This window comes from Drosophila arizonae, chromosome X (genome assembly GCF_054131065.1).
Source record: "Drosophila arizonae isolate 15081-1271.41 chromosome X, UAZ_ARI_1.0, whole genome shotgun sequence".
Taxonomy (NCBI): Eukaryota; Metazoa; Arthropoda; class Insecta; order Diptera; family Drosophilidae; genus Drosophila; species Drosophila arizonae.
Window position 1 is genome coordinate 18,163,933 of NC_142927.1, and position 23,810 is coordinate 18,187,742.

The following is a 23,810-nucleotide window of genomic DNA, read 5'->3' on the forward strand; positions in this document are numbered from 1 at the left end:
AGCGCAGCCGCTGCTAGCTGCGCAGTTTGCAAAGCGCGTGCTTATACGTGCATGTGTATGTATGTGTGCATAAAAGAAGTCCAGAATGATTAGAATATCAGTTTGGAGGGTTCAGGGTATCTCCTAGTCGAGCAGTCTCGACTGGAGCCTTCTTACTTGTTTTTTAGCTGCGTTTTATTGTTTACTCGCTGCAAAAAAGTGTGAATATTATTTTTAATTCAATTGCACGGCTTTGCGGGGTCCATTTGATCGCCAATTGTACGGTCTGTCGGCTTTTTGTTGTGCGCCGGGACAGTTCCTCCTCGCTTCCTTCCCTCTATTGGTGTGACAAATGCGCCGACCAAATTATTGTTGGCATGTGTCGTGTACGGCGATTAATTCAATTTGATATGAAACAGTGAAATAATGCAATTTAAATGCGTTTCGTTGTTGTTGTTGTTCTGTTTCACGCACAGTATTTGAAATTCAAGAGAGGACTTTATTTGGGCGGTGCCCAGACCAATGTTTTTAGCAAGATACATAAAAGAAATTGAAAGCAAGAAAGTAAGTGGAGTGTAAGTTGCCCTAAGCTATACTCAAAGCTATATACATATATATATGTATATATTTATATATGTATATATATGCATATATACATACATATATACATATACACATACATAAACATATACTATCTATTCTGTGTTCGCATCGACTCTCCCAGCAATTAGATATCTTCGTCTTGGATTATTTGCACTTCCTGACTCGGCTTGTTCACAATGTTGATGAACAGGGACTTGAGGCAGGGCGCACTGATCTTGAACGGAAAGAAGATGTCACTGTTGTTGTGCAGCGTCTCCATGACCATCGACATGGTGTACATGTTCCTCGACAGCCAGAAGCAGGCAATGTGATTGTTCGTGTTTCTGTACAGCAAAAAATGGAGAAAATCAATCAATCGAATGGGGCAATGGAATATCATCGATCGATCGGCACTCACTTAAGGATGGCATGCGGGAAATACTCTTCGATAATCGAACAGAATTCAAAGTAAATTTTATTGTGGCGAATATCGCGAAACTTGTACAGTTCGGTCAAGTCATCGTCGTCTTTATCTAAGTCCGGTGCTCGCAGTGCCTTCATCTTGATGCGCGCCTTCACCACAATGAAGTCCATGAAGTGCTTCACTTGCAGCTCGTTGCGATCGCCGATGACGCACAGGTTCGTCCGATCGAGCACAGCCGTGCGGCTGGCCATGTCACAGTACTTCGGATCGGAGGTGGTAAAGAGCACCGCCTGGCCCTGTGAGCTCTGCGAATGTATCAGACTGTGGATGGTCAGCTGGCTGCTCAGGTCCAAGTAGGCGAACGGCTCGTCCATCAGGATGAGGCCAGCGTAGCCGATCAGCGATAGGGCCAGGCGGATGCGCTTCAATACGCCTCGACTGCAGTAGGGCAGCAGAATGAAGCGACTGCTATAGAGATTGAAGATGCGCAACAGGTTGATGGTCTCCTCCAAGGCCTGCGTTCGCTTCAGGCCACGTATGGTCAGCACCGCCTGTATGTACTCGATCACAGTCAGCGCCTCCTTGATCCTGCAGTCCTGGGCACAGTACCCAATTAGCTTGTAGTTCTCGTGCTGCCTGGACTGATACGACTGCTTGCCAAAGCTGCTAATGTTGCCGGCACTCTCATGATTGGCCCCAAGTATCGTCTTGATCAGCACCGTCTTGCCCGACCCGTTCACACCGAGCACGGACATGACTTGGTAACTGTTATTAGATCAAATCAATCAAAATCGAATTACAAATCGAATCATGCACGCAGATATCTAGAATCATACACACACACACACACACTTCACACAAACACGCACACATCAGTCACGTACCGTTCCACCAGCATATTGATATGCTTGAGCACTACGTGGGCGCGAAAGAATACAGCCAGATTTTCAATATACAGCGCCTTCGAGTGCACCAAGGGACATTCCATTGTACGGACACGTATCTTCTCACGTATCCACGAGTTATCCGATTCCGTTTTGTTGCTAAAGTGGATAATGGTTTGGTCATAGCAGCTGTCTGGGCTGTAATAATGATGAAAATGATATTACTTATAGCAATAATAATGATTTTAATAATAATAGTGATCAAAATAATAATAGTAATAATAAAAATTGCAAAACTTCTCAACTCTATACTCACTCGATGTCCTTTTTTATATCATCGCGACGTCTGGGTGGATGTCGCTTAGTCAAATTTAAGCCATAGCGTATGTAGATAAATCCCCAAATTATGACTATTGATAGAAATGTGAAAAACGTTAAGTCCAGGTATGCATCATTTATATTAGCATCCACTAAAAAAAAGAGATGCGAACATTTTCTTAGTTCTCTAATTTATTTGAAAGCTCCGAAATAATTAAGGCTGCTTGACTTGAACTGAACTAATTAACATGGGAACTTAAAAATGCCATAAAGCGAAGAGATGTATCTGAAGTGCAAAATAATGTTTTTAGCTAGAATATTGTTAGGTTGATTGTTAACAATTTAGCTTGTATATAAAGTATTTTTTATACATTTTAATTTTTTTTTTTTTTTTTTTTTTTTTTTTTAATAAAATCAAGTTATAAATCAACGAAACTTTTTCGAAAAATCGATAAATAAATAAAATAAATACAAATTTAAAACTTGTGGGAGATATTTTTTTATAACTGAATTTTGAAAAGGTTTTTGATGGATAGCATTGAGTAGGCAATAGTTAATTATTATAGATCCTGAGATCGACGGTTTCAGACATACAGACAAACGGATAGAACTAAATGGGTTCAGCAATATATGTACTTTATGGCATCTGCCATTATGGGCCTTCTTCTGCCTGTTACTTAACATTTACCCATTTTCAGTCCGTACCAAGCTAACTGACAGATGGACTAGGCGGGACTACTTACAACAGCAGTTGGGCAACGCATTGCAGTGCTCGACAAGTACGCTGGTCTTGTATGTGACATCATCTTTGCACAGCTCGACTATTTCCATTAGGTGATTGAGCTGCAATAGATTTTTGAATAGCGCATAGTTTGGAAGCATATTCATCTTGGCAGTATTTTCATCAACATTGAACAGCTCATATTCGCAGTGGGACAGATGGAAGACAATGCCAATTGAATAGAATGCAATGATCAGAATATAGCCAAGTCGCAGCTCTGTCAGCCAAAACGAGAACAGTATATTGATGGAGATGATGCAGGCGCCCGACACCAGCATCGTGTAGTTGAACATAACTGCATAGGGGAAAATGGAAAATGAAATGCAACGGCATTGCTACAAGTAATCAGGTGTCTCTCTCTCTCTCTCTCTTTCGCTCACCATTGAAATACATATCCATCGGCAAAGAGCGGTGAAATGTAAAGATGATGCCGTTCAGTGTCATAATCGAAATGAATACGACAAGCACGCCGTAAATGAAGTACGCAACGCATAGGGTGGTAAAGCGCATGCCGCTGATCAGCTCCAGGCGATTGTAGGCCGCTTCGCTTCCCAGGCCAAAATCCAGTAGCGGCAGGGCCCAAACATAACAGCAGCATAAGCTCATTGTCAACGGAATAACCCAATCGACGTTGTTGAGGTCACTCGAAAAAATGAGCGTATGCAGGGTCGAATAACCCATTAGCTCCATTTTAACAACTATCTCGGAGCTCGGGTCGACAAAGCCGCTAGAATAAAATAATATGATCATTATGGAAATAAATCTCTACATATAGAAATGTATATACATATATGTATATACATATATTTATATAATATATATTCGAACTCACACGGCTAGGGCATTCATTACCAGATTCAGGCTAACTGGCGCCGAGTGCATTAGATTGTTGTTATATAGCGCCTCGACAGCCTGATCCTGGAATATTGCTGCTAATGCGAAATTGAGATCGGTTATGAACAAATGCTCGGGCGTATACTTCGCAATGTAGTTGAGCGGATCTTCGGTCGAATCCAAATCGATAATCAGCTGATCCGCTGTCGCAAACTCCAGATAACGTTTGCCCGCCTCCTGAACCGGTTTGCTGATCGCCCGCTGGCTCAACAAGATCGTCGATCGCTTCAGCATGCCCAATGCAATTGTCGTTGTTGGCAACGGCGTGCGATTGGTCGTCAAGTGCGGCATGATGAAGCACCAGATGCACAATATCGACGGCAACATGATCTGCAGCAGCGGCACTGTGCAGCAGCGTGTGTCGATCAGGAAACGCCTGCTCAGCACCACCTGAATGTGGGCGAAACTTTTGCGTATATTGGCCAGGAAACGGCCGATCCTGGTTTTCGGACAGGTCTCCTCGATGGCACGTATGCGATTGGCCAGCTTGGGTAGGGTGTTTCGCAGCAGCCCGGTGCCCCTCATGTACGTGTGCATCATGGCCTTTAGCAGTATTTGGTCCAAGTCGGTGGTCATCAGCTCAAAGCTGTCCAAGTGCAGTTCGTTCATCTTGCTGTCGACCAAGTTGATCAGCTTATACAATGCCGTCATGTCGGCTCTCTCTCTCATTTGTATTGAGAAGACGGCCATATCGCCCATTTTCGATTCCACTTCCAGCTCGGGCAAGTGCCGGGCGAAGAAACTGATCAACAGTCGAAAGTTGCACTTGACGCCCAAATAGCAAACCTGAGCGATAATATTCAAATATTAATCAATATGATAAACATGTATATGCAATGGCTCTAAAACTGTCACAAGTAAAGCTAAGTTTGGCCATGAACATGTTTTGTCTAAATATTTCCTCAAAGTATTTCTTCAAGGTATATCCCTTAAGTATTTCTTCTAACCATTTCCTATAACTATTTCTCCTAAGTATTTCCTATAAGAGTTTTCTGCGTATTTATCCTAAGCAGTTTCCCCTATTTCCTCTAAGTATTTCTGCTAAGTATTTCCTCAAAGTATTTTCTCTACGTATTTTCTCTACGCATTTCCTCTAAGTATTTTCTCTACATAAGACATACATACTAAGTATTTCTTTTACGTATTTCCTCCAAGTATTACTTCAAAGTCTTTAATGCTTAGCTGAACGATCCTTCAATATTTAGACACACTTCATGTCACTTTACTGATCTGCACGATTGACCCACACCAGGCCTGGGCGACTGAAGAAACACTGCAGCCCGCTGCCCTTTATATAGAGCGACTTTCACTCATACACTAAGTTGCGCTCAAATGTTGAGCCCGGTGCCAGGTAGAGGTCGTTGCATTTGAGCATTAAATGACCAATGGGAAGACTCTCTGATGCTTCGACTATTCAAGCTTCGTTTTACGTGAATATAAATACGAAGTGAATACTGCTGCATACACATAGACAATTTAAATGATCTTCTTCTGCGTCTCTTATTGGGCAGACAGAGAGACAGGCGGAGATAGAATGTGAGATAAACGGGGAGACAGACATGAGAATAGATATATACATAGGTAATTAAATACTCATAGTAAAATAGGATTACGTTGTTCAAGAATATACACGCTCTATATATAGGACTAAATATTGGTGCTCTCCCTACAGCAGTATCTCTGGCTCTATGACGACTAGGACAGACTATTCCATCCCACACTATGGATTTCTATATTTTTATACCCTGAACCCATTGAAAATGGGAAATCAGGGTATAATGGTTTTGTTGAAATGTATGTAACAGGCAGAAGGAGGCGTGGCAGACCCCACAAAGTATATATATTCTTGATCAGGGTGACGAGCTGAGTTGATTTGGCCCTGTTCGTCTGTCTGTCTGTCCGTCTGTCCGTATGTTTGAACGCGTCGATTTCCGAAGATATAAGAGCTAGAGACTTCAAATTTTTTGTAAAATGTTCGTAGTTACAGCGCGGATATCGAGTTTATCATTAAAATTCGATAACTCATCCCGATCTTTTTTTATCGATAAAAAACCTTATCGAAAACCAGTTATAAAATTATATCTTCTACACCTTTATTGCTAGAGTCTCCAAATTTTGAATGTATGCTTATATGCAATTTATACAATTTCGGTTTTTGTTAAAATTTACCCCCACCTCTAAATTCACCCCCTCACCCTCACTTTTGTAAAACGCGTATTTCAAATACTAGAGACTTGTGCTTTGGCAATTACATGCATATTCATGTTATAATCATAATCTGAAAGTTTCATGAAGATCGTACGTCCACAAAAAAAGTTATTAAACAATTAAGTTCTCATAGTAAGCGCACACTGCAGCCCATGCGTGTTTATGCGTAAGTGCTTGTGTGTGTATGTGTTTGTGTATGTGTGTGTGTTTCTTGTGTAAGCTGAAAGACGCGAAAAATTATTGAAATAGCTAGCACTCCAAGGGTTCAGGGGATCTCGTAGTCGAGCAGTCTCGACTAGAGCTTTCTTACTTGTTATTACTTAATCTATGCATATGCCCTCTACATTTTCTGGCATAATGGATCAGAGTAGTGCACAGATATGACTATTGGGACCATAGATCACGGCTTAAGTTGAGCTCACTTACTAGTCGATAGACATGCCTGTAGCCACGCATCAGACTCTTCTCCAGGCCGCAGTCGAACAGCTTGCCGCTGACCAGAATGGCAATGCGATCGCCCAGATTGCTGGCCACATGCGGAGAGTTGGTGGTTATCAGAATGGTGCGATTGATGCGTTCACGGTTGATGAACACATAGAAGTGACGTCGCTGCTCCGCGTCCACGCCCTCTATTGGCCGGTCGAGCAGGACGATTTTGGTGCGGCCGGCAAAGGCGCAGAGCACCTGCAGCAATCGCCTGTGGCCGGTGGTCAACTGGGAAACGGGTATTTGGGCTAGTTTTTCCGCATGCAGGATATTCAAATAGTCGGTGATATCCTTGTGGGCTTGCAGTTTCGTCAGACCGCGCAGACGACAGATATAGGTCAGATGCTCGGTGAACGTGAATTCGGTGAAGATTTTGAGATTCTTGTAAGAGATGCCCACATTTTGCAATGCCCGCGCCGGATGCTTCACCACATTATGGCCCTCGATCAATATGCTGCCAGAGCTGGGCACCGTCCGGCCACAGGTCATATTCAAGATGGTCGTTTTGCCGCCAGCATTGTGGCCTAGCAGCACCATCAGCTCATTCTCGTGCACTTTCAGCGAGAAGTTGCGCACCACAAAGATTTTGTGGAACTTCTTCCACACTTTGATGAATTCGATGACAACGCGACTTTTGCGATCGGCCTCCTCGTCGTCAGTGTCCTCGTAGCTGCGATCCGAATCTTCGCTAGACTCGTACACCTTTTCAGACGACTGTTTCGGTGCCTCATACAATCTGTAGGAGCCTTTGCTGCCCCTGCTGCTCTGCCGTGACATGTCATTGTTGCTCAACCAAACCACCAACTGCTTGTCCATTGCGTATTGATCTTGCTCAGTTGGGGCTATTTGGTCGCTCGACTCGCTTGTGCTGCTGCTCGAATCGCTGCTCGCAATAGTTAAGGTTGATTTTTTCGGTGGCAGCGGTGGCACCGCTGGCAGGCCTGGCATTTTGAACAGCAGTTTTGGTGTGTGCGCGTGGAATTGCTTCATGGAGGGGCTGGTCTTCTTATCATTATACTCGACAACTCGGGAAACGGTTTCGGACACATTTTCGCTCGTGTCTTTCTCTCGATCCATCATCTTTTGACGTTGCCTTTGACGCCGTCGATTCCAACGGTGAGCCCTACGCAGCTGGTTTCGGCATGGCAAGCACTGGATCAACTTGGACACCCAAGGCACTATGTTCTGGTCCAAAATAATAGCCAGTATTAAATAGACCAGGGTTTGCAATAGAAAATATCCAATTAGTTGTAGCAGCGTTATATCCTTGATAACCAACGCGGATATGAGATATTCTTTGACACTCAGATTATACAAGTGGTTCTCCAGGCTCAGCATCCGCTTCAAGCCGCGGTACATCGTCATATTGCAGAGCATATATGAGGTCATGGCCAGCACCACGCTCGATAGGGATGTGTCCAGCGATTGGCCCGATAGCAGCGGCAGCGGTACTATGATCCAATAAATTGGTATTATTATCACCACCAATTTGGTGGTGCGAATGATGACGGCCATCAGCAGTGAAAAAGCCGACACGGAAATCACATAGCAAAGGAAGAAAAGCAACAAAATTGGCCAAGGACATTTCTTGAACACCGACGTATTTACAGTCCACTCCACCTTGAAGACATCGAGCATAGTAAGAGTCCCTCACAATAACTCAAGCATTCTTTATCACCTACCTTTAACACCACGATGAATATGGTGCACGATATCATCTGAAGTATGAAGTTATTGCAGTACCACGCAGCAAACTGCCAAAGGGTGCGACTGGTGACTCGATGCAGGGCGTAGTGATAAGACAATTCACGCTCTTCCACGATCTCCTGGGAAATTATAATAATCATTCTGTATCTGTATCTGTATCTGTATCTGTATCTGTATCTGTATCTGTATCTGTATCTGTATCTGTATCTGTATCTGTATCTGTATCTGTATCTGTATCTGTATCTGTATCTGTATCTGTATCTGTATCTGTATCTGTATCTGTATCTGTATCTGTATCTGTATCTGTATCTGTATCTGTATCTGTATCTGTATCTGTATCTGTATCTGTATCTGTATCTGTATCTGTATCTGTATCTGTATCTGTATCTGTATCTGTATCTGTATCTGTATCTGTATCTGTATCTGTATCTGTATCTGTATCTGTATCTGTATCTGTATCTGTATCTGTATCTGTATCTGTATCTGTATCTGTATCTGTATCTGTATCTGTATCTGTATCTGTATCTGTATCTGTATCTGTATCTGTATCTGTATCTGTATCTGTATCTGTATCTGTATCTGTATCTGTATCTGTATCTGTATCTGTATCTGTATCTGTATCTGTATCTGTATCTGTATCTGTATCTGTATCTGTATCTGTATCTGTATCTGTATCTGTATCTGTATCTGTATCTGTATCTGTATCTGTATCTGTATCTGTATCTGTATCTGTATCTGTATCTGTATCTGTATCTGTATCTGTATCTGTATCTGTATCTGTATCTGTATCTGTATCTGTATCTGTATCTGTATCTGTATCTGTATCTGTATCTGTATCTGTATCTGTATCTGTATCTGTATCTGTATCTGTATCTGTATCTGTATCTGTATCTGTATCTGTATCTGTATCTGTATCTGTATCTGTATCTGTATCTGTATCTGTATCTGTATCTGTATCTGTATCTGTATCTGTATCTGTATCTGTATCTGTATCTGTATCTGTATCTGTATCTGTATCTGTATCTGTATCTGTATCTGTATCTGTATCTGTATCTGTATCTGTATCTGTATCTGTATCTGTATCTGTATCTGTATCTGTATCTGTATCTGTATCTGTATCTGTATCTGTATCTGTATCTGTATCTGTATCTGTATCTGTATCTGTATCTGTATCTGTATCTGTATCTGTATCTGTATCTGTATCTGTATCTGTATCTGTATCTGTATCTGTATCTGTATCTGTATCTGTATCTGTATCTGTATCTGTATCTGTATCTGTATCTGTATCTGTATCTGTCTATCTACTATCAATGAAAATTCCTTTCCGTCAATACTTTATTCATCGGATATCCTATGATAATTGACACAGCTTAAAAAGGCCAACAGTGTTAGATAATTATAATTATATAAACAGCAACTTCTGTTGGCTAAATGGTAAATGACAAACATATCTGGTGTGTATGCATATCTATATAGATGTTTATCTATGTATAAGAGTGTTTGTGTGAGTGTGCGCAAATCTGTGTGTTTGTCTATCTGTGTGTCCACACAAATAAACGATAGTACGAACCTTTGTTAAAATGACGACGGGAAACATGAATCCAATTAGCAGCACTAATACAGCCGAGTCAACGCCCTCGGCTATTAGCTCGTGCACAGTATTATTTAGGTTGAAGGGGCGTAAGATAACTTTTGGCAACGCAGCGTTACCGGATGCCATCAGCAGATACTGAAAGGATACGGAATGCTGCAGAGATATGAAGCCCTCGCGCACATATTTGGATGCGTTTTTTATGTTACTAATATTGGACTTTCGCGAGCTATGCGTGTCGAGCGTCGCCTGAATTCGCCACGAATCACCTATCCAAGTGTTGTCATAAAATCTCAACTCTGCTGGCATCAATATCGAAAAGTGTAGCTTGCCGGGCAGACCATGATGCGATTCGTCAACATCGTGAAAGCACAAGCTGGCAATATAATTTTGCATTTCCAAGCGAATGCGCATCTCATCGCAATCTGCAAATCCATAGATCTCATTCCGTTTCAGCGATATGCCGGTCAGGGCCATCTCCACCAGTTGACGGATGCCAGCCGTTGTGTTTGGTGCATAGCCGACACCGATGTGTGGCACAAATACGTTGCTCTTAAAGCTGTTGGACCGTGAAATCAGGCAATTAATCAAGCAGTCAATCAATCAATCAATCAATCAATCAAGCTAATAACATATTTAACATTACGTTTTGTCCTCTCTGATCATACGCTCGCGACGTTCCTTTATTTTATCGATAAGCGTCTTCCACCAGACCTCGTATTGGATCGCTTCGCTAGAGCTTAATTCCACATCATCCAATTTGGGGGAATTTCGCATCAAAATAATAAATAGAGAGAATAGAACCGGCATCACCATCGCCGTTATAAAGGTGCCCTTGTATTTGCGTTGCTTCTTAAAGAATTTGGACACCTCCAGACCGAAGGTCGTACAGCTCGAGCGTTTACTGGGCATGATGGTACCTATCAAACTGTGCGATTTTCAATTAAATATATCTTTTTGGCTAACGACGAGAATGATAACTCACAGTTTTCTATGAAAAGCTTGTGTTGAAAATTGAAAATTTCGATTAGAATTGTAGAAAACTTGTACTATTTTGTCTTGTTGTTATTATTATTATTATCATTATTATTATTGTTGTTGTTGTTGTTCATTCAACTGTTGTCGCCCAATAAATGCCAAATGTTTCTTGGCTGCTTATTTTGCGACATGAACAAATTCGCTCCAACACACAGGTGCATTTTGTTATTCAATAAAAAAGAGATGGCAACAACTGAAAGTGGAACTGTTGCACACCGTTTTGGGTCTGGTCTTCTTTTGTGTGCCGTGCCTGGCCAAAGCTGAGTGCTGCTGCTGCTGCTGCTTCTGCTTCTGCTGTTGCCGCTGCTGCTGGTGAGGTCAGCATGATGCTGCATAATGTAATCAAGTCCGTGTGTCCTTCAGCACAACTGGGCAACGTTCAGTTGCATAAATACTCGTAATAATACCACTCCTTTAACTGGGTCGGCTTATAATTTGATTGTGATTTTAATTGAACTACAAAAAAGGCGCTTTCAAAATGTTGCCCATCAAAGTGAATATTTAAATGGAAGTGCAAACATTTTACAGCGAACTGATGCCAACATGCTTCGTGTGCATTACAGATTAAGACACAATTTATTTTGCAAAAATATGCAAATAAATTGATCAATTTTATTGTTAATATATTGATTATTATTTCTGGTAATACAAATATAACCAAAATATATATTTTTTGGGAACATTTGATTAGCTAATTAATAATAGCTGTATTAGCTGTATTAATATCAATGTGGTTTTTGAAAAAAATTTTTCATTACAAAAAAAAAAAATAAATTGTTTTTTCTTTTTAATTCATCCTTTGTGAGCTCCATAATATATTTATTTATTTAAAAAAATATGTGGCTTAAAAATGTATATACATACATATACATTATCGCTAATTAATTGAACTAATTTTCTAATTCATAGATTACTTATCTAAAGAAATTTTGTAAAATAAAAACGTTTCTAGCCAACATGTGATTAGCTAACTCTTTGATAATTTATTTTAAAATATTTCGGTTGCATAAAAAAAAGAAAGTAAAATAAAATAAATAAATAAAAATACAGAATATTATTTATAATTCCTAGATAATTTATCTTTAAAAATTAAAATATATATAGCTATCGTTTTATTAGCTAATTTTGTGATAAATTATAGATATATTTAACAAAATTAAATAAAAATTCATAAATATTTAATAAAATTTTGAGATGACTTGCATTAAAAATTTACCTCAGTCGGTTCAGCCTAGCTTAATAATAATCATATGTTATACATATGAATATGAGCTGGGAATATCCTTATGCTATCTCTCAAGCCGTGCGTCATGTCAGGGCCATAAAAAAAAAAAAAAAAAAAAAAAATACACACAAAAAAAAAAACACGAACAACAACAATAACAACAGGAAAAACCAAATGAAAAACGCAGTAGCGGCATCAGCTTGAAGATGGCAAGCGCATCTTTGGGCCCACTACAAGCTCTACGAGTACTTGGTTAAGTTGTGCCAAAGTGTATACATATATGTTTATATATATGTGTATATATGGGTGTGTTAGTGTGTGCTAGTAAGTGTACATAGGCTGAGGGCTACGTGTCCTTGAATATAGGCATACATATTCGTGCTGCTGGCGTTGCGTATTTTCTTTTCGGCTGCTCAGATTGATACATTTTAGACATCGCATACGGGCGGGGACTATTTCGCACGCCCGAAAATTGGTCGGTGCTAAATTCTTCAAGTCCGTGCACGGACATAAATATATGTACTTGTTACTTATTTACATACACACACACATACATGACAACTAAGGCGTCTGGGTGTGTGTGTGTGTGTGTGCTTGAGGATGGTAGCATGGAAGCTGTTCTCTTTGTTGGCTCCACATCTTAATTATATTTGTGCGCGACTTTGTGTGTGTGTGTGTGTGTGAGTATTTCAGAAACAGATGTCTGCTTGTGTGACAAAACACTAAAAATATCTCAAGCATGTGGCATGGTATGCCAGCAGTTGCTAGCAACAACCGAGGCGCGGGCATCAGTGCGCGCAGTCAGGCACTCAGTCACACCGCCAGCCCTCATACTCATGCATGAAACAACAGTCTTCAACGTAACGCAACGCAAGGCAACGCAACGCAACGTAACGCACCGCACCGCATCGCACCACACTGCGAACCCATATTCTAGCTAAAAACGCCTCTCACGATGCCTCACCGCACCACCCACCCGCCGCACAGGCTACCCACTGCCCTGCACCTACACCTCCTAAATACAATCTTCAAACCGAAATTCCCCAATGCCCATGCCCATGCTCATTTCGTTCGTATAAAAAGTAAATGTCAATGCTCACACCGTCAGAGAGTACGAGAGAGAAAGAGAGTGAGAGGGAAAGAGCTGAGGAGCATGAGCTAGTGAGAGACAGAGAGAAGCAAAAAAGCCCAACAGTTTCACCATGCAACGTGTGCTTAAAAAATTCCCAACTTGTAGCAAGCAAGAACAATAAAAACAGAAAATATCCTCAAACACCTACACGAGTCGACAGCGGCGAGAGCGAAAGAGTGTGAGAGGCAGAATGCGAGCGTGAGCATTAATCGTAAGCGTGAGCGTGAGTGACAGCGATAGATAGAAAAATTCATATTGTGCCGAAGGGCGCGCATCGGCTCTCTCTGTGCTGAGCTCGGCTTAATCTGCGCAACTGCTCACGCGCACGATGTCTGTGCCGATGCCGATGCCGACGATGACGAAGGCGATGCCGATGCTTCGTGGTCGCGGCTGATGTCGCGAAGCGTCGCGACGTCGCCTTTGTTAAATGTGCCTGTGCATCCATCCAATGGATGCTGACTGCAGCGTAGCTCCAGCTGCTGGCCTAGTTATTCAGCGAGGAATAAGGTGTGTGTGTTTACTTAGAGCTCGCGCTCTTTGCAAACCGCTGCAGCCAAATGTGAATTCGTCAAATGCTCACCACGAGAGTCGAAATAATTGTATGTGTATGTGTATGCGAGTGCGAGCGTGTGTGTGTGTGCGAGTGTGTGTCTATGTGAGCGTTGTTTGTGTGGTCTGATTGTGTCACTATGTCAATAGTTGTCGTTGGTCTTCTTGGCAGGCACTCCATAGCCACTTGCTGAGAGTAGTGAGCGCCGCTTTAACCGTCGCGCTCTTTGCAGCTGATGTGCAGTGCTGCCATGCCGCCTAACCCCTGTGTTAGGACACACACTCACATATACACACATACATGGACACAGCATGTAACAACGGCAGCAACAGTAACAACAGTAGCAGAACAGCAGCCGCCGCTGCCGTCGTCGTCGTCGTCGTCGTCGCAGCAGCAGCAGCAGCACTGACAGCGACGTAAGGCGCCTTGTTATTATGTTTACAATGTTGTGTAAAGTTGTAAATGAAGCACAAAGACAACACATACATGTGTACAAGCCGACACACATACACATACACAGATACACATTTATATATTTATATGTATATGTATATACATGTAGGTCTATGCGCTGTGTATACACACAGGTGTGGCGTGTGCGTGTTTTAGTGTGGGAATAACAAAAGGCAATGAACGGGCAATAGTGTCGCCCAGTGGGCGGCAGGGTCTGAAGTTCACAGTTTGGCCACCTGTGCCTGTGTGTGTGTGTGGGAGGGGGGTATTGTGATTGTGTGCGCTTTTTGATTTCTCATTTGATTGTTCACCCATTTCAGTGGCAGTCCCGATCCCGGTCCCGGTGCCGGTACCGGTACCGGTCCGGGTCCCAGTCGCAGACCCAGTCCCCCGCCCAGTCCATTTACAATGGGCATTCATTATGTATGCCTCAAAGGTTCAACTGGAAAATTGGTCGACTTCTAAACAGCAAACATTCTGGCTAAAAGTGTAGCATAGTTTTCTGCGCACACTACTGCTGCGTCGAGCTGGAGTTGGAGCTGGAACAGGAGCAGGAGCAGGAGCAGGAGAAGGAGAAGGAGCTGTAGGTGGGGGGTTGGAGCTGGCGACGTAGATGGAAATCAAGCATTAAGGGTGCGTTGAGTAGTGGGGCTGTTTGGCGCTGCCGGATTGGCGGGGCCATGATTAGATTTGCAAATCGCACACTATTGAATTTGACAGCCTTCTATTCATGTAAATTTTCAATTTGTCATTACTCGTTGCCGAGCTGCCAGCCGGAATTCCGGAATTAACTTTAACGAAGTTTGCATATGTGATTGCAAAATGCCAATCTGTCTACCAATCTATATATATATATATATGCACACATACATATAAATCGAATATGTATATAGATATAGATATAGTATATATCAGCGTGCAGTGGCGAATCCGTCCAGCTAATATTTATTACAATTGCCGAGGTCAGGCGATGTTTTTTGGCGAACAAAAGCAGAACATGGCCAACGGGCAGCGTTAACTCAAATTTCTTGCTATTTGCCAAAAACAAAAACAGAAGCAAAGCTAAGCAATCGAAATGCTCGCTCTCTAGCTGCGAGGCCAGGCAATAATTTCTATTGAGTTTTGCAATTTTCATTTTAAAGCCAGCCAGCAGAGGCAAGCAAAAGGTAATAATTGACTAGAAAAGGCCATGCGAAAGTCAAGTCGCGTCGTGTCTTTGTCAGCTGCGCTAGCTGGCGAATGGAATTCAATTAAATCTCTGCTCATTTTAATGAGATTCGAGCCCGGCTTTATGGTTGACGAAGCGCAATGCTATACAAAATTCAGTTAGTTTTCCGTACACAAAAGGCTTATGGCGTGAATTGCCGGATTTGGTCGTAATTTACACCTAGACAAAATGCACCTCAGTGTTAAGTGATGCTTAACATCAAAATTGAAGAAGTTGTTGCCGAGTGCCGCACTCTAAACAATACGTACCCCAAATATACAAGTGCAAAGTAAAAAAAAAAAAAAAAAAAAAAAGAAAAGTAAGCAACACAAACTACGCCCAGCACCAGCACCAACACCTAACCAATTAAAAGTTTTTCTCAAAAACTTTTCGAATTAACTCTAAAAACAACTTAATTTTGTATTTTAATTTTTCTTTCTTTTTTTGTTTTTTTTTGTTTTTGTATATTTTGTTGCGATGCTCTGTGGGCGCTGACTGAATATATACACATACATATATAGTATGCGTGTACATATATCTGAGAACAACAGTGTGCTTTAAAATTGTATTCCCATTGCTCTGTCTGTAGCTGTATATATATTTCATTTGACTGAGAAACTTTTGGTGTCGGCATGTGTGTGGCCTCTGCATGTGTGTGTGTGTGCGCGCTCGCTTGCTCTTTCGTATCTACAAAATATCCCATTTTTCCTAGATAATTCCACACGTCCATCGTGTAAAAACAGGGGCGTTGATGCTCCCGCCCTATACATTTTTTGGCCTACATCGTGGCACGTAACACAGCGAGAGGCTGGGTGAGTAGGGCCCGCTGACGGGCGAAGAGGAAGAGAGGGGGGGGGGGGGGTGGCCTTTGGGGTGTGGTGTGTGGCGGTAGCCAAAGACGCCGCCACAATAACAGTCAGCAACGCGCTTAATAAGAGACCAACTAACGGTACTTGTACATATATACACATGGCTGAATAGAAATTGAGAGATAGAGCGAGAGAGCCAGAGAGCGAGAGCGGGAGCAAGAGTTGAAAAATGAGAGAGAGTCAGCGTCGCCTGCTGGCAGAGGCTGTGATGCTGCTGCTGCTGCTGTTGCTGCTGCTGCTGCTGCTGCTGGTTGTGCGTTCACCCCCGGGACTTGGTATGGAAACCGGCTACAGCATGCTCCAATGCTCCAATGCCCCATTGCTGGTGAGCGCAGCAGAGACATCTGTGATCTGCGACTGCGTCGTTGTTGACGACGATGTTGTTTGCTGCGATTCGGATAATTTTTGGGGCCGTGCGCTGCGGCCATGTCGCGTGCTCATGTCCTGCAGACTGCAGACGTATGCGAGCGCTTTAGAACGTTGTTTGCAATCGCGGAAAGTGGCAACGGGAAAACAGCAACGGTGACGACAGCAACAGCAACAGCACCGCCAACAGTCGACCATAACATAACAGTGCCAGAGTACTACAACAGCAACAGCAACAGCAGCAACAACAACAACAACAGTAACAACAACAACAGCAACGACAGCAACAACAATCACAATAGCAACAACAACAACAACAGCAGCAGCAGCAGCAGCAACATTAACAACAGCAACAACATTCACAACATTAACAATAACAGCAGCAGCAACATTAATAACAGCAACAACAGTAGCAGCTAGCCAACAACAATAACAGCAACAACAACAACTGTCAACGGCCGCATCCAGAGTCACAGCCGGAGTCTGAGTCAGCGAAGAAAAACATCAAATAGAAAAGACACACGCAAACGCAAACGCACACACTCACACACACACTACACTACACATACACATACACGTACACCAACACACACACACATACAAGCAAAGGCAGCAATTAAATTGAAATGCAGTTGGGCTGTTGTTTAATGTAATTTTTAAATTGTTACGCACACAAACACATATACAACCGCACATCTACACACACACATATATAGAGAGAGAAGCAAAACGAAAGCAAGTAAAAGATAGAGGAGAAGAAGGCACAAACCAAACACAACGGGAAAATGACAAGCAGACAAAGATGAAAAAACTGCGATTACACATAATTGCGATTCGGTGAGCAGGCGCATTCAATCAACCAACCAAGCAACCAACCAACCCACTAACGAAGCAATCGGAAAAAAGGTGCACCTTTAATACGCTACAGATTAGAGGAAAACAAAACAAAAATTAATACGAAAACAAAAACAACGTAACAACAAAAAAGAAGAGCATAACCAAAAAAATAAAAAATAAAAATAATAATAATAAATAATAAAATAATAATAATAAAAGAAAAATAATAAGAAGCAAAATATTCAACACAAATATATGCGAAATATTTTATAAAGATTTTTTGCCAATTTTTTTTTACTGTTTGCCCGCAAAACGGCGAACGTCAAGTGTTCAAGTAGTTAAGTGTGCTGTAAAACCAAGTCTCACAAAATCTCTGAGAGGCGAAAATGAAATAGAGAAACCGACAAACGCTGCCAAAAGAAAAACAAAGAAAATGAATGCAAAATGAAAGCAAAAATTAATTGAAAAATGCAAATACAAAAAATGAAAATGAAAATTATTTAAAAGTCACAACAACAAAAAGTCGCATGGGTAAGTTGTATATATATTATACACATATCTAGATATAACTAATTACACACACACACATACATACATGGGCACTCGCATGCCGTTACACGCACGAGCATGTGTGTGTACATACAAACATGCTGTGCTTTCTTTCGGTTGTCCGGGTCAACAAACAAATGGGCAAAAAGCGTTGCGTGCTTTCAGGCGCCACCCGCTCGCGCTGCGAATGCATTCACACACACACATACACAGCAAATATGTATATATGTGTGTGTGTGTGTGTATGTATATAGGAGCATATGCTAAAGTCAATTGTATTTGTCATCAATTTGAATCTATATGTACTTATGCAATACGCTCCTCTATAGCTCCCCTACACACACACACAAACACACTCACACACACACACGCACACACACATTTAACTCTCGCACATCATTCACGTTTTCTGCGCATATTTCATCAAATATCAAATAGTCTGGCAACTTTTTCTAATGGCCAGACCATCAGTCTGGCAACTTTAGAGAGCATAGTAATTTCAAATAAAAATAAATACAAACAAATAAAAAACAACTACAGTTAGCTAGTTCGTAATGCAACTAACTGTATTTGAGGTTGTGTGTGTAAGTGCGTATCATTTGTGGGAACTGTTGGGAGCTGTGGGGGGATGTGTGAGCTTAATCGAGCAGACTAAGACTAACTAACGGCTAGGTAGGTTAGCGCTATTACGGTGTTTCGCAAGTGCTGTTATCAGATCTTGAGATTATGAGAAGATTTATGACATCTGCAAGTATAGTTATCAGATCTATGTGCTATGAGAAGTTTTATGATATTTGTAATTGAAGTTATTAGTTATGTATTCTATGATAATCATGCGGCACTCGTAGATCTCTGCAATCAATTGAGATATAGAGCTAGCTCTATTTTCTTAGAGGTTTCATAGCTTAATATATATGTATATGCTTTAATTTGACTTTAATCGAAATATATATATATTGGTATTGTGTTATATATGTATCAGAGTTAAATTTAGAATATGTCAAGATTAGAATAAGCCAAATGTATATAAATTTATATATAGACTTTGTGCGGGTATTTTGAGGAGAAGTAATATTAAAAAAAAAATTTATTATAGGTGAAAAATGTGTGAGTATGACTTAAAAATTGATGACCAAGTACTAGACTTAGTCTTAGTGACTAGATTTTGGCATATTCCAAATCGAGATAAGTCTTGGATATGTCAATATTTGAGGTAATCTTAGAGGGAGTTGATCGAGCTACAGAGAGATTCTCGCTCTCTCTCACTCTATATATATATATATATATACAAATTGTATAAAATCTAACTATACATATATATGTATTTTATGCATATTTATGTTTCTACACACATTCAACTCCTACATATTTATTTAGTAACTTCACATTCTTCTTCTAGTTGTAGTTGTTGTTGTTCATTGTCTGATGGTATGCAAATATATGTGCATATTTATACATATGCTTCCTAATTATACTATATAAAATAACTGAAAGTATTGCCCCGACCACACTTGTCGGTCTTTGGGCTTTGATGGGGTAGAAGGCAGCGGCAGTAGCAGCGGCAGCGGCAGCGGCAGAGGCAACGGCGGCAGCGAAGGCGTCAGCGGAGGCGGCGTCAGCTGCGCATGACTGACAATCGCGATTCGAAAATTGTTTTTCGCCCGTCGGGCCATTTGTCCGTCGTAGATTAGATTAGGGGATTTGGTCGGCTCTGTTGGCGGGGTCGTGCGGTTAGGGGTGCAGGCATTTTAGTTAATTGGATATTGGATGCAGCGGCTCCGGCCAGTGCCCAGTGCCCAGTGCCCAGCGCCCAGCAGCATCTTCCGTTTTTGGGGCGGAGACGACATAACGTAACGTAACGTAACGTAACGGCATTAACATTTTCTTCGCCTGACCAAGTTGCCAAGTTGCCAAGTTTTTGGGCGCGTTGTGTGCCAACGGCTGCTGTTGGGCTTGGGCTTGGGCTTGAGCTTGGGCATGCGTCGATATTGTGTCGCTGCTCGGCTATTTGATATGGCGCACATTTGGGCTACAGCTTCGCATTTGGGATGCTGTTTTTGGCCAAAGAGAGCAGAGAGTGAGAGACAGAGAGAGAGAGAGAGCGAGAGGCAGTCAAAGAGAGCGAGCGCTGACATTTGCTCTGTGCGTGGGTTGTCAGCTGCCTGCTGACTGCCACTTTTCTAACTTTGGGCTCAGCTCTGCGTGTGTGTGTGTGTGTGTGAGAGAGAGAGTGCCCTGTATATATATGTTTGTGTATGTTGGTCTTATGGCAATCGGCAAAATGCCAAAGCGGCTGTCGGCGGCGCCTGACGAACGTCCGGACCGCCTCCTGGCAGCAGCAGCAGCAGCCGCAGCAGTAGCAGCAGTAGCAGCAGCAGCAGCAGCAGCTGCTGGCCCGCAGGGCACGGGGCGTCGGATTCCACAGGGCAACGTCTGCAAAATCTAAGAGAGCGAGAGCGAGAGCAAGTGCGAGAGAGAGAAATAATGAGAGCGAGAGATTTGTTATGTGCTCCACGTAGTGAACTGCCCAGACGATTCTTGAGCCCAGGCCGTGTGTTTTGTTTAGATTTTTTTCCTTTTTTTTATTCATTCTCCTCTTCTCATATTTCGGTAAATTTAGGTTTATTATGCCCACTCGACGGGCATGAGGGGAGGCTTGTGCCATGGGGCACTTTAAAAGCATGGCTTAAGTTCTTTGAAAGCCCCAAGTATTTCAATACTCCATTGTGCCAGGCTGAATTCCAATTCGATTGCGCTTAAGTTTCCTCTGGTCGGCATATCCCATTAAAATGTGCACGCTGCTATGGGGAGGGCGGGCGTCACATTTCTGACCAGGCCAACAAAATGACCAAATACCAATTGGACCAAGGTTAAATGCTGAAACCTTATTGCTACGGCTTATGTACATACCACATACAGCCCAACACACACACACACCCAGGCAGCATCACCCAAAATATGAGCCATAGTCAAGTTTTAAAATCCGATGTTGGCATGGAGACAAATGCACAGTCGCACAAGAGGCATGCTCTCCATCAGCCCCACTAGTGCGCTGCTCTTAGTTGGAATTTTTGCGGTTTATTGAGCGCTGGGCCTATGCAAAGCAAAAGATAGATTCCCCTCAAAAAAAAAAAAAAAACCAACATGGGAAAAAAGGAAACAAAAAAAGAACTAACAACAATGACCACTGCAGCACAGTGCCGCTGGCAGCAAATGCTGTGTGATTATGCAGCCGCATGATTGAAGCTGTGGCAAGTTGTTGTTGCTGCCGCCCCTTGTCACCCCTACCCCTCCTGCCCCCCCCCCCCCCCCCCCCCCCCCCCTTTCCCACCCCGTCAGGCACAGCCCGATTTGCCCCAATGCCATTGCGGTTGTCATTAACAGGGTGGCCATGCGGATTATCTGTGTGGCCAGGGCTCTGGTCGCAGCAGCGCCGCAATCAAATATTTTCAAAGCGAGCCCTTGCCTCAGCCAGAAATTTTTCAATTGTTGTGTATGTGTGTGTGTGTGTGTATGTGTGTGTGTGGAACGCAGTACCTTTTGCATTCTTGCCTCGTGGCATGTTAGCCAAATAGGCTCAAAGACCAACAGCCACGTCCATGCAGATATGAAATCACACAGAAATACTTTTCCGCAGCTGACTTTTCACTTGGAGAGTGGTATATAAAGTTGGGAATAATATTTGTATAAACAACTAAAAAACATTGCCGAAAAAAAAGAAGAAGTTGCCTTGAGTTATTGCTGCTCTTCTAGGCGTATAAACTATGAACTTTTTCGGAACTTTCATGCCATAAAATCAAATTCAGTTTTGCTCTTACTTTAGGCAACAAGAAATATGAGTTTTAATCCAAAGTTTTGGCTAAGTTTTCATGCAGTTCTTGACAGTTGGGATTTTGCAGAGATTGATATCATTTATGATGAATTAAAAAACTTATGTGAAATTAAATTATATTATTTATAATGAAATAATGAATCGCTTGTGCTTAAATAATTTAAAAATATTATCATAAATAAATCAAAAATAAAATTTGATAAGTAAATTTAAATAATAATGAATTTAATAATAAATGTGAATATAATAATTATGAGAATAACAATGATAGCAATGAGAAGAATAACGAATTTAATAATAAATGAGAAATATAATAAATTAAAAATATACCTTAAAAGGAATAACAAAAAATAATTTAATAAAAATAAAAATATAGATCGAAAAAAAATACAAATCGAGCTTAGAATAAATGTAAAACTAAATAAATAATAAATAAAATAATTAAAATTAAAATATAGTTTCAAATAAATGAAAATACATGATTTATAACTATAATTATACTTCCATCATTATTATTGCCTATTACATAAATAAATGTGGTTATTAAATTAAATGAAGGTTTTTAATTGTTCATATTTAATTGTTCAAGACACCATAAAGTACATGTATTCTTGATCAGGACGTTGAGCTAAGTCGATGACATCTCCAACATTTGTAGATTATTTTTTGTATATATAGATTCATGTCCATTTGCTAGAACTTTGATTTCTGATATAATTATTATATGAATTGTAACATTTAATGAATGTTGTCTGTTTGTTAACGGACTCTCATTAAAACTTAATATGTTATTAAAATACACAAGCTCGGCCAACTAATTAGAATTGGCTGTTTGTCTTAGCAGTCGTGATAGCAGTGGCTGTAGTAGTAATACTAGTTCGCATACATACTAACATTATGTGTTGTAAATTACTATATTGTAATGTAAAAAAGAAGGAAAGTGAACAGTTGACAAAAGTTGTTTAATAACTTTGTTGTGCCAGCCAGCTAATTGTTGTGAGTAGTTAGTTAGTTGTTAATGGCGGCTAGGGGCTATTGAGACTAAAAGTTATGCTCTAAAGTAAAAGTTGGACAATTGTTTTAATTACTTATTTGATGTCAAAGTGAATGCAAGAAAAACAAAATAAGCTACTGCAAATAAAGAAGGGAACAAAATCTGAAATAAGATACTTATCGTTAAACAATAAAGTGTCTGAAATGGGGGAGCACAAAGAGCATAATAAATACAATTATAAAGGTAGCAAAAGATATACATCTATCTATATAAAAGGACAGATGGCAGAGTGGCTCGACCGTTTACGAGCGAGTCGTGAAAAGTTCACAACAAACTAATTTGAAAGAGATCGGGTAAAAGGATTTTTTCATCACGTTGAACAGTTAATTGCTGTAGAAGGTATATAGAAGGGCGGCGGGGTGCTTCACTTTCAAGAAAAACATGAAAATATACTCAATAAATTAGAAAATATTATTTATAATAGATTAAACAAATTTTTAATTTATGTATATACATATATGTATAATTCCATTATAAACTACTGCTACTACTACAGTACAAAGTGAAATAAAACATTTTAAAAATAGATTAATTTAATTTGAAAAAAAATTATATACTTATTTATAAATTCGAATAATTAATTTATAATAAGAAGAATAAAAAAATATTGCAAAATAATATAATATATAATAAAATTGAAAATGAATTCTAATTTTATTTAAATAAAACGACTATTTTTAATTTCAAATTTTTAAATATAAATACAGTTTTTAATAATTTTAAGAATTTAATTTAGAATACATAATTTTAGTTAACACTTTTATTGTATATATAAATTTAAGAATATTATACGTATATATTTCAACTGATTAAATATATTTCAATATGATTTTTATAATAAATT

At 40.7% G+C, this 23,810-nt stretch overlaps 2 protein-coding genes across 15 annotated transcripts in view; one reads left to right on the forward strand and one right to left on the reverse strand.

Annotated features, from left to right (window-relative positions):
- Positions 1–457: 457 nt before the first annotated feature.
- LOC108618802 (ATP-binding cassette sub-family A member 17) lies at positions 458–11,484 on the reverse strand. 2 transcript variants are annotated; one of them, XM_089476144.1, is made up of 12 exons: positions 10,840–11,484; positions 10,501–10,782; positions 9,834–10,413; positions 8,239–8,382; positions 6,497–8,176; positions 3,801–4,648; positions 3,349–3,695; positions 2,931–3,263; positions 2,186–2,339; positions 1,870–2,067; positions 980–1,750; positions 458–905 (listed from the first exon to the last, which is right to left on the reverse strand). In XM_089476144.1, exons 2-12 carry the CDS (start codon positions 10,764–10,766, stop codon positions 707–709), a joined length of 5,520 nt encoding a protein of 1,839 aa, XP_089332270.1. In that variant the 5' UTR covers positions 10,767–10,782; positions 10,840–11,484; the 3' UTR covers positions 458–706. The 2 variants fall into 2 exon arrangements, with proteins under 2 accessions (XP_089332270.1, XP_017870428.2); XM_018014939.2 differs by lacking the exon at positions 10,840–11,484 and having other exon boundaries at positions 10,501–10,833.
- A 5,274-nt stretch (positions 11,485–16,758) lies between these two features.
- The window catches only part of mmd (disintegrin and metalloproteinase domain-containing protein mind-meld), a 51,481-nt gene continuing 44,429 nt past the window's right edge, over positions 16,759–23,810 (forward strand). For 12 of the 13 annotated variants that reach the window (XM_089473225.1, XM_089473226.1, XM_089473224.1 and 9 more), the window contains exon 1: positions 16,759–18,062. The gene's annotated coding sequence lies outside the window, so the exon portion shown is untranslated. The remainder of the gene's footprint in view (positions 18,063–23,810) is intronic. The other variant, XM_089473227.1, reaches the window with a different exon arrangement.

What these genes read in the sequence shown, in the direction of transcription:
- LOC108618802 (XM_089476144.1), bottom strand. Translation starts at nt 10,766, where the DNA reads ATGCCCAGTAAACGCTCGAGCTGTACGACCTTCGGTCTGGAGGTGTCC. An exon ending in TATTCATCGTGGTGTTAAAG is followed by an intron (nt 8,177 to 8,238) that starts GTAGGTGATAAA and finishes GATGTCTTCAAG; the next exon opens with GTGGAGTGGACTGTAAATAC. An exon ending in GATATAAAAAAGGACATCGA is followed by an intron (nt 2,068 to 2,185) that starts GTGAGTATAGAG and finishes TCATTATTACAG; the next exon opens with CCCAGACAGCTGCTATGACC.